Source organism: Dicentrarchus labrax, unplaced genomic scaffold, assembly GCF_905237075.1.
Source record: "Dicentrarchus labrax unplaced genomic scaffold, dlabrax2021, whole genome shotgun sequence".
Classification (NCBI taxonomy): Eukaryota; Metazoa; Chordata; class Actinopteri; family Moronidae; genus Dicentrarchus; species Dicentrarchus labrax.
This window is the reverse complement of record NW_026136720.1, coordinates 16,754,222-16,764,700: the sequence shown is the minus strand read 5'-3', so window position 1 is coordinate 16,764,700 and position 10,479 is coordinate 16,754,222. Positions and strand designations below refer to the sequence as shown.

General features: G+C 39.0%; 1 protein-coding gene across 1 annotated transcript; it reads left to right on the top strand.

Annotated features, from left to right (window-relative positions):
* The first annotated feature begins 232 nt into the window (after positions 1–232).
* hbp1 (HMG-box transcription factor 1) lies at positions 233–8,988 on the top strand. Its single transcript, XM_051382269.1, has 11 exons — positions 233–316; positions 1,588–1,747; positions 1,850–2,030; positions 2,337–2,457; positions 2,595–2,709; positions 3,318–3,436; positions 3,852–4,008; positions 4,288–4,432; positions 5,976–6,263; positions 7,513–7,654; positions 7,789–8,988. Exons 2-11 carry the CDS (start codon positions 1,675–1,677, stop codon positions 7,804–7,806), a joined length of 1,359 nt encoding a protein of 452 aa, XP_051238229.1. The 5' UTR covers positions 233–316; positions 1,588–1,674; the 3' UTR covers positions 7,807–8,988.
* The last annotated feature ends 1,491 nt before the right edge of the window (positions 8,989–10,479 follow it).

Here is a 10,479-nt window from a genome sequence, read left to right as displayed (position 1 = left end):
ATAATCTAGAAAGCAATGTGAATAAGTACTTCTTGCTGCAGTTGCAACATTGCAGCTAAAAAAATAACCATGTATTGTTCCTGTTATTGCCAATCAGCTGTTACTGGGTAGGTAACAGGCATGGACTTTCATCCAATGATACGATGATCAACAAACTAAGCCCCACCTTCGATATTTTTCTCCACCGTATCGACCAATAGAATACCCGGATTCTTGTTTTTGACGTTGCCATCCACCAATAGGAAGCCTTCTCTTAAAACATTCATCCCCACCCCTCGAGCGAATGCCAGAGAGTTGGTCGATGGCGACAGGTTAGGTAAGTGGGAAGTTGACTACTTTTTTTCGAAGAAATTAAAGGTTTTAACTCATTTTTAACTTGAGCGTTGCGTGATACGCGTCTTTGCAATCCTAACGTGGTATTTTATCGGGGTTGTCACGCGTTTATTTGATGTCGAATGACAGATTGTGGCTCGACAATGTTTTTTTTCGCCGTGACGCTTGTTGTTTTGGTGATAACAAGCCCATCCGACTGTAGTCTGGTGTGTTAAAACAAGTTCTTCAGTAAAAAAGTGCTTCGAGTAGTGAGAAAGTGTCGTTAAATGGCTTGTAGGGGTTTTCGTGTCATTCATTTTGAACGGGGCAGAGAGGTTGCGTCATGCCTCAACTTGTTGACATTCTTTTGTTTACAGTGTTAGACCCGACAGCCTCTGGGTTTTAACGAGGACACTGCTGTTGCTTTTGAGGAGTGGGGAAACAGTAGGGCCATCATTCAAAGTATCTTTTGGGACTCGATGAAACTTATTAAAAGGTTTTTATCAACGGTTTGTTTTTTAGTATATCCGCGTATGCGAAGTCGAAGCAACGGTTTGCCAGAGCCTGCAGCGACCGTTGATCCGTTGTCAGAACGCAAATAACCGTTAGTTCTTCCTTGGAAACCAACCAGTTAGTTTGATGTTCACTGGTTCTTTTATATTTTAAACATTCTTTTCTTTTTAACCTTGTGTGTCGCCAAATACCTCATAATTGTCAAATCAATGCGAAATGTTTTACTCCGTCAAAGATATTCTTTTTCATTTTCTTCAACTTCGCGTTTTCGATGCTCTGTACGCTACTTTTCTAAACGAATTTATGCGATTTATCACTTTTGCTACGCAGTTATGAATGAATGAGCTCTGGTACGCATGCGCGAAATCCTTTTAAGTTTATAAACAAGGCCTCCACGCAGCGGGTCACATGACTAGTCACGGAGGTATACTGTGTCGATTCAGAGACAAAGGATTCCCGAAAGGCTGCCTACTTTTTCCATTATATTGGAGCAATACATGGCATGTCTTGCAATGATAACATTTTATAAGATGTATTTTTTATTTCGACAGATTAAGTATATTACTTTAATGTTTTTCTTCCATGGATCATATAAAAATGCACCTATCACCATTCATACTTAAGTATGCAATTACAAAGAGAACATTTTCATTAATGATGAAATGTCTGATTGAAACAACACCGTAAATAGAACTGTAAATAGTTTCAATTTGTTTGTGAAAGCCCCTAATTGTTTGTCTCTCTTTTTTGGCCTACAACCAGCTGATGCAGCATATTTAGATGATGGAAGCTCAGTAAATTGACCAGAAGCCTGTTAAATAAAAAAGGAAACAGCCGAACATATTGAGAATGGACGAGTCCTTTGATCCACTCAAGTGTAACGAGGACCTGCCTTCCTCACCTGGGTGTCACATGGATTATGGTAAAAATTTAAACCAGGAAGAAGTCCCATTCTATATTTAAGAAAACAAAAACGATTTTTCCACATATTCATTATGAATATTACCATTGACCCCCCCCCCAGATGACATGCCAGAGCTGCAGCAGGTGGAGGAGGACCAGAGGTCTCCAGGGTTATTTCAGGTTGGAGCAGGAGTGTCTCACCAGGAACTCAGCTGCTCCCCCAGCACCAACTGGCTCGCTGAACTGGCCAACATTGCCACCAGTCCTCAGAGCCCCCTGCTGAAGAACGCCCCACATAAGAGGTTTGTACCATTATGAACTAGCATGAAGATCAGCTTAGTTTGATGTGGGCATACTTGTAACATGAACTCAAAGAGAAGTTGACAACACATGTAATAACACAAGGACACACTAGTACTGCTGGGGCAGTGAATGGCTCATTATGTTTACATCATTATAACCAGGATACTACAAAATCATTTCCACAGGAAACCTGGCTAGCTAATCTTCTGTTGTTGCTTGATCATAAATATTTTAAAATATACAGCATCACTATTGTGTGCACTTATGACCATGATATATGTTTACGACGTTGTCATTTTTTTCAGATCTTCTCCAGTCCACATTTTTGGCAACAGTAATAGTTTACATTCCTACGCCCGTCCCCCATTAGCTAGTAGCGCACCCAACCTGTCCAGAGGCCACCTCAGGGAGCGCAGGCGTGTCAGGGTAACCTTTCACTTCCAACCTCAACCTCTGAAAACCAATGAGTCATCCATTCCTGTTGACCCAGTGATAATTTCCTTGTAAGTTCTGTGTGACATGAATACTGAAATGGTATATTTTACTTTAATTTATTACAACAGGCCAGCAGTGAATCTGAGTCTGGAGTTTTCTCTATGTCCTCATCATTTTCTGATGATGAAGACATGGCCTGGTCTCACTCCTGGCCCTCCACAGCCTGGCATTGCTTCCTTAAAGGTACATACATACACACTCATGTACACACTGTATGCATCTATCATTGCACACGCAGACACTTACACCTCCCCTCACTTCACTCATTCACTCACACACAATGAGGTTAACGTTGAGCTAGTCTAAGAATTTCTTGAAAAGAAAAAATGTTTTTGAGAATTTTGCTTCACAGCTCAAAGGCACAGATCAGTGTGGCATAAACATGTACTCTCCATTAGAAAACAGTAATGTCATTCATTCACATTTTCTTAAATGTGTTAATGTTTACATAAGTAATATTTAATTAAAATTTAATTTTCTCTTCAATATATTTGTGAATAGACCTGTGATTTATATGGTCAAAACATTACTGATGGGCTGCTTAACTGCTCTGCTCTCAAACCAGACATACAATCAAGACAACTGTAGTGGTGCTGATACACTTATTTTGTTTACACTTTTGTGAAAGGATCCTCCCTTCACCAGGAAAAGCATGAATTACAAACATTTGTAAAGAAATTCTGACCTCAGGTGTCCAAACAGCAGCATTGCATCCATTTTCCAGAATTCTCTGATCACTATAAACACACATCTGCTTATTAATCATGTCACATTGTGGTGTTGATATTCAGGAACTCGCCTCCGCTTCCATCGAGGTCCTAATGTGGAATGGCAGGAAGCTGATGAACTCGGGGATTCAGATGATGACTCAGATGATGAAACCATGATGCCATCCTCCTCTTCACATAAGGTAGGCAACAAATACTGAGTTTAGTCCATCTTAAGAATATATCATATTAACCTCCTATACTGTGAGATGCTTTCCAGCTGTGTACACCGAATGTTTAGTATTGCTGCATTGTTGACTAGATGAGTGCATGATTTCTGTTCAGTGTAATGTCAGTAGACATTACAATGACTTTTATTGGCCACAAGGTGGCAGCAGGCTAACAGTGGAGGTACAGGAAGTGAGTGCACAGTTTTGAACCACATTACATCTTTGATGATTTGTAGTAGTGGTCTCATTTTGTATCATAGAAACCAAGTGTTCAGGAAGTCAGGCACCATGTTGTATTTACACCAATTCCTCTTTGGTGGCAAGTTTAACTAGGTCATCTTGCTGGTGAGTAAAGAGTCCTCTAATTGGTCTTTTGTTTCATTTACAGAGGTATGGTTCAGATGGGCTGAAGTTGGTGAGCCATGAAGAGACAGTGTCTTTTACCCAGGCAGTTCTTAAACTAACCTTTGACCCTGGCTCACCTGATGATGGCCTGTTAACAGCTGAATGCCGTCTGGATCACCCATTTTTTGTCAAAAATAAAGGTAAAACAAGCCTAAAATAAAAAAAATTCTTAGATTCTGTTCAAAATAATTAAAAAATATCAACTGCAGGTAATGTTCTTTCTTAAAAAAATCTAAACAAAAAACAAAAGATTGATGATGATCTCCAAAACAGACTTTATAGCAATATGCGAAAGTAGTCTTTGCCAACGGATGCTTCCACTGACCAAAAGTTGTTTACCAAATGCCAACTATTTATTTTTTTAATGTAACCAGCTTTATGATCAAAGTATTCTGTAATTTACCATCTGTGTTTCTCAGGGTGGTCTTCCTTCTATCCGAGCCTTACTGTGGTGCACCATGGGATCCCTTGCTATGAGATGCAGTTGGGAGATGTGTGCCTGCCACCAAACCACCCAGATGCCATTAACTGTGATGACTCTGTGGTCTTTGACACTTTCAGAAGGTACACTTTTATAACTAAAAGTGCTTTGTGTAAATTTACTGTTCTGGCTTATTCTTACCGCTCTCATAGTGCCAATTTTCAGCTGCAGCCGGCAGATGTTTCCAGTGAAAGCTCTAATAACTCACAGACTTTACCTGCTCAGCACTAGTTGGCAGACAGACACAGTTAGCAACTAGCTGGTGAACATAATGAAGAATTTAGCAGCTAAAGAGCCAGACATTTCCCTCCCAGGAGTCGGTACAGACCAAAAATAGAGCGAAAAGAGTGAATATTGGGTTTCCATTCATCGGGTGGCCAGCACCACAACTCCAAATGAATGCTACTGTTGCTCTCTTGTTTGCTGGATGTGTAAATATGCAACTGTTTACAAATAAATCCATCATAATATGTCACAATATTGTGGTCACAGCTGTTTTACGGCTGCAGTGCTCCTCCTCGATAATGGACCAAATTCAAAACTTGTCCCTCTTAGTCCCTTTGACACAAAAAACATGGGAAAATAAGGTCAAAAGGTTAAAAAATACGTTACCCTTTAAGTACAGTCCTTTTAAGTTTCAGTACAGTTTTAGCGTTTGTTAATTCTCAATTAATTATAACTTAACAAATCTGTTAACCATGTATTAGTCCATCCTAGCTTGCAGACTTTTTACAGTTCACTAAAGTTAACTCCTCAACTAATCAGCCTAGGACTTGTGTCCACATAGTTTGTTTTTTTTCTGGCAGAAAAAAGCTGGCAGGGCACTGGGTTAAAGCACTTGTGTGGCGAGAGAAAAACACATGGATTTTCGCTATTAACAAGCATTTTTTTTGCTTTTTATTATTATTTGTATCTATTTTCCTCATACTTCGTATGGATGAGCTTAATAACCGCACCGCACAATCTGACCGTAGAACAAGAAGGATATGGTGATATCATCGCCTTGTCCAAGAGCTATTGTTAGATGGAGCCCGGTTACAGGACTATTTGGAGCTAGCCAGGGGACATTTGATCTACTCCTCCAGAAGTTTGGCAGTATAATCTCCAGAGCACAGACAACGTTCAGGGAGACAATCAGCCTTGCAGAGCATCTAAGCATCTGTCTGTTAGTTAGTATATGATTGGTTATATATGAACCAATCAGTTAGTTAATATATGAAAGGAACAGTGATAACACTTTCTGAAAAGGTGATGCAGCACCTTTTCTTCTAGGCGGCTTCATGCTGCTGCATACGCTGTCTGCGCATTGTGAACAATTTAAAACAATGGTTTGCAGAACAAAATCATACTGCACTCAACAAGTTTATATTTCCTTTATTTATATAGCACTTCAAATAAAACAAAAAACCCCAAAATAATTATTACGTTTTTTTATAAATATGTCACTGCAATTATTCATTATATAGCCTATCTACAATGGGTACCATTACATTGTAGATTTTCGACATTTTTACAGCATTTGACGTTTGTAGGTACACACCAGAAAAATAAATAAATTGCTATTTAAATGTAATGGATTAGGAAAACATAATTAACGGTCTCTCTCTTCCTTCCTTTCTCCTGCAGTTATGACTTCACCCCACTAGATTCCTCAGCAGTGTATGTTCTGAGCAGCATGGCTCGTCAGCGCAGGACCTCCCTCTCAAGCGGGGGTGCCGTCAGTCCAGACTGTGATAAACTTGAGCGCTCCAGCTCCCCGCAATCCTCCACTAGCAAATCAAACAGGAACCACACCTCAGGGACAGCCAGTAGTGCCACACCTACAAAATGCAAACGGCCAATGAATGCCTTCATGCTCTTTGCCAAGAAGTACAGAGTGGAGTACACACAGATGTATCCTGGGAAGGACAACAGGTATGCAAAAGTCAATGAGAGGCAGTGCTCTTAATTAAACTATATTTAGTCGCCTTTTTTGTAGAGCAGAATTATCCAATTTAGGTTAATGAATTTCACTGTGTCACATCTTAAGGTACAACACATTAGCCTTCTGTTCAATGAAACTGACCCCTCAAAGAGGGTGTGATCTCAGAGATCCAGTGTGGGCAACGATTACAAACAGTAAACAGACTATGAGAGTGATGTTACAGTTTGTAGGCCAGTTGTACTGCACAAACTAAACACACTAGAATAATGACTTCTTCATTTCCAAACACATTACATCAGTGTTTCTTTGGACCGGCAAGTTCACTGGAGCTGGCTGGAGATCACAACAAAACAGGAAACGCAAGCTTGACTGTCTATCATATTGGCCCTGGCTTAAGTGAATGAGAGGGGGAGCAAGATTCAGTGTGATTACATGTGAAGCTTTGTAGTTTAAAATAATCGAGTAATTCTTGAAGAGTAAAATATTAAGAGAAGAAATAATTATGTGCTCAGGGATGGTCAGTTCAAGCTTTCAGTAACTGTACTGCTTATTCTATTAGCATATTCAATAGTGTTACAGACTAGTCAGGTATAGGGGGTTAAGTGTTACTTATCCATTTCTAGTCTTAACCTGGAGTATGTAGAAAAGGAAGAAACAAAGAACAGAAGTAGGTGGATTGGTTTCCAAAACTCTGGAGATAGCTGGGAGGTGGGCTAGCTTACCAAGTCAGCAGGCTAGCGGTATACTACAGTTCAGTTTTGGTTGTTGGTTGATGGATCCATGGAATAAAAGCAGAGCTGGGTTTCCACAAACAGTTCATGAGCTGGTAAGGTGAAAAGCTGTGGTGTGTCTTGAGTAGGTAGCACTTCCAAAGACTGATGTTTTTAGGCTGCTTTGACTGGCAGCCCTTATTCACTGCCACGCTCCCTCACACAAATGAACCTAGTCACACCCTAATAACTACAGTGAATGCCCACACACCTCACAGTGACACCAAGCTTATCCACACCTTATTATTATCTCTCAATAAAAATCAGTCAAAAAATGTTTAGGAAAAGGAAAAGAAAAAAGAGGGACTGTACCCTCCCATCACTTAATTTTGAAATTCCAAAAATGCAAGCTGTGTTCCTTCTTCGTAGAAAAAAAGTCAAGAGAAAATCAATATTAGACAGCTCGTATGAAGACAATAAGCTGAAAAAGGCGAGTCCTTGATCTTCTGTCTCTAACCTTCTATTCCAGAGCCATCAGTGTCATCCTGGGTGACAAATGGAAGAAGATGAAGAGCGAGGAGAGGAGGATGTACACCATGGAGGCCAAAGCTCTGGCTGAGGAGCAGAAAAGACTCAATCCAGACTGCTGGAAACGTAAAAGAACCAACTCCGTAAGGACCAAAGTCACTAAACTATAACATCGAGTAGCCTTTCTGTTTATACATATACATAATCTGCCCAGTCTTTGGTTTCCATCATGTGTCCATCCTACTGAACACCAATAACTCATACTGTCTATGAACAGGGTTCCCAGCAGACCTAGATAATCCCCCGGAATCCCCAGCTGCTGGTGTTTTGGCACGGAGAAGTCTGGACAGAGTCTGATGGACCGCTTGATGCCTCTTTGCTCTCCTGTATTCTTGAGACTCAACTGTGATGCTGAATTCACTTGCTTTTTGTAACCATGACACATTATTAGATGAAAACCAGAATTATGAAATATAAACAAAATATGTAATCTAGTAACTAACAGAGCATATATTTTCTTATATCTTTAATGTCAAAGATGTCTTATTCCCCTGAAATAAGAATGACACCTCTCATTTATTTCAGGTTATTTCATATTCAAGGTTGAAAAATGAAAGCCTGTGGTGCTATGCTTCAGTGTAGAAGGAGCAGTAAACAACAAGTGTATATTTATAAATGTAAAAAGGGGATTTTTAGGTAACTTTTTCACAACTGTCCATATTGATTATATTTGTAAGATTCAATATATTGCACAGATTGGTAACCCTTTCATACATTTTGTAATACAGTATATTCTGCAGCTGAACTGTGGCCAACAGTTTTGTACTACCCTGCCAAATCTTCAGATTGTTCTTGCCCAACCACTCGGCCATATGATGAGAAGGCTTTCAGCATGTGGTGGTGGGTTTACACTCAGTCACAAAGCACTTCAGGCCTTCGCTCAAAGTGCTTGTTGCTTTTGCACTTTATATAAATATGTAATCTGACCCTATACAGCCACTGTATACTAGTGGAAACCCTTTGTATAATACAGCTAGTATCTTCTTAGTTAGCCGTTTGACACAATCATGGCTCAGTAGCCATGTTCTGCTTTCAGGTTGCCACTGAGTTTTAAGTGCTTTGTTCATAATGTACAGGTTTCACAGCCCCAACAACCTCTTGCACAAAATATCCTTGTATCATATTATAAATACTTTTTTAAAACTTGTATCTTACCCAAGCGTTTGGTTCTTTTTTTTATCAACTGTAAACTGTAATCTCAATGTCTGGGGATGCTTGGCTTTGTGTTTGAACACATTTTAAAATGTTTTTGCTTGTCTTTTGCTTTCCATAATTATCAGCTTCCTCCTGTGAACAAGTGTGTGTCTTTAAAAAACACGCTGAACCAACCAATCTTATCTCAAGCTTTAAGAGCTCTCGAAATCCACTGATCTAAACGTCCAACCAGTAAAGCCTGATGTTTCCAGGTAACAACACAGTCAGAGTGTGTCTCATTTTTCTATTTCTCTGCTGGTCTGCCACATCAAAACCATCATGCACAGAGGCTAACAAAAGCCTCCCAAGGAGCAATTGTACTGAAGCAGGATTATTCAGTCTTGAAATGAATGAGCACAATGTTAAAGGATTTAATTGAATCTTACACTAACTGAAAACCCGGCCTCTTCCCCTGGAGATGAAAAAGGATCTGAAAGGAAATGAAAATGAAAAGAGTACATTATCATAAGCTTTTAACAAGACAGGTTTCCAAGGAAGACATCCAGTGATGTAGTTATATATATAAGAGTTGCTTACTTGATCTTGCTGCTTGAGGCTTGCAATGGCATGAATAAATTATAATGACAAAGAATTTGTAATAATGTACCATAAAATTTAATATGAAATAATAATAATACAATCTTTTTACTAATTTTCAGACAATTTTTCATTATTAGAGCCAGAGGGCGCCAGCACTCCATTTTTGTTCAGTGGAAGACATTACACTTCTTACCATGAGCTAAACATCTCCCATCTCAATCCACTCTTTGTAAAAGATAGCGTGATAAGGTCGACAACGACACATAGATAGCATTAATAATAGTGTGTCTGTGGTTTAGTAAACAACAACATGTTGTAGTTACATAATACATAGCAGAATGTGTTTCACATTTTATTATAAATTAAACAACAGAATCTCCCTCAAATGATTTATGGAAGTTTGGGAAGTTGTTATTTTCCAGTTTATTAATATCTTGAGTGCCCTGCTTGTCTGCAAGTAGAATGGTTAGTCTGAAAAGAAGAGATTCATAGCACGGCATGCCTCATGAAATAACAATGATCAACACCCTGCAAGCCTCTGAAGCATAGGAATCTAATTATAGCATATCCGTAACAGGCCACTCCAATATGATCCGAGTTGAATACTTTATGGAGTATTTGAGGAAATGGAAAGTTGTGTCAGATGTGCTTCTCCAACACTATTCTTAGTTTAAATGGAGAACTAAAGAATATAGTAGTTATTGTGGTCAGAAATTAAAAGCATTTTTCAAACCTTGTCGCAGTTTTGTAAATTAAAACAGTGTGTCACTGTCATGAAGCCGATTACACAATATGGAAGCAGTGTCCGTTTATAAACTTTACTGTGTGGACACAGTGAAGGAACATGACATGCTGCTGTAAAAATTTAGGATTTATTAATGATTAAGGTAAATAATGATTTAATTGAGGACCAAGATGCTACCACAGCGAACATCACCAGAGAACATATAAGATAAGCATTAAGCAATGATTAATTTACGCTGTGGCAAGTTAGATTTTAAAAAGTCAATTTTCTTTAAGAAATTGTATATTGAGGATTTCAGCACAACAAAAATAATCGTATTCATTTAAGGTCACTGGGTAGCAATCTGCAGAGAAAGGTGTAATTTGGCACAAATGGCATGCATTTATGCATAAGGTCTTCTGACGGGCACAATTAAAGAGGAAATGAATA

Coding starts and splice junctions, on each gene's coding strand:
- hbp1 (XM_051382269.1), top strand. CDS start 1,675: ATGGACGAGTCCTTTGATCCACTCAAGTGTAACGAGGACCTGCCTTCC. Junction 2,458..2,594: donor GGGAGCGCAGGCGTGTCAGG/GTAACCTTTCAC, acceptor TTATTACAACAG/GCCAGCAGTGAATCTGAGTC. Junction 6,264..7,512: donor TATCCTGGGAAGGACAACAG/GTATGCAAAAGT, acceptor CTTCTATTCCAG/AGCCATCAGTGTCATCCTGG.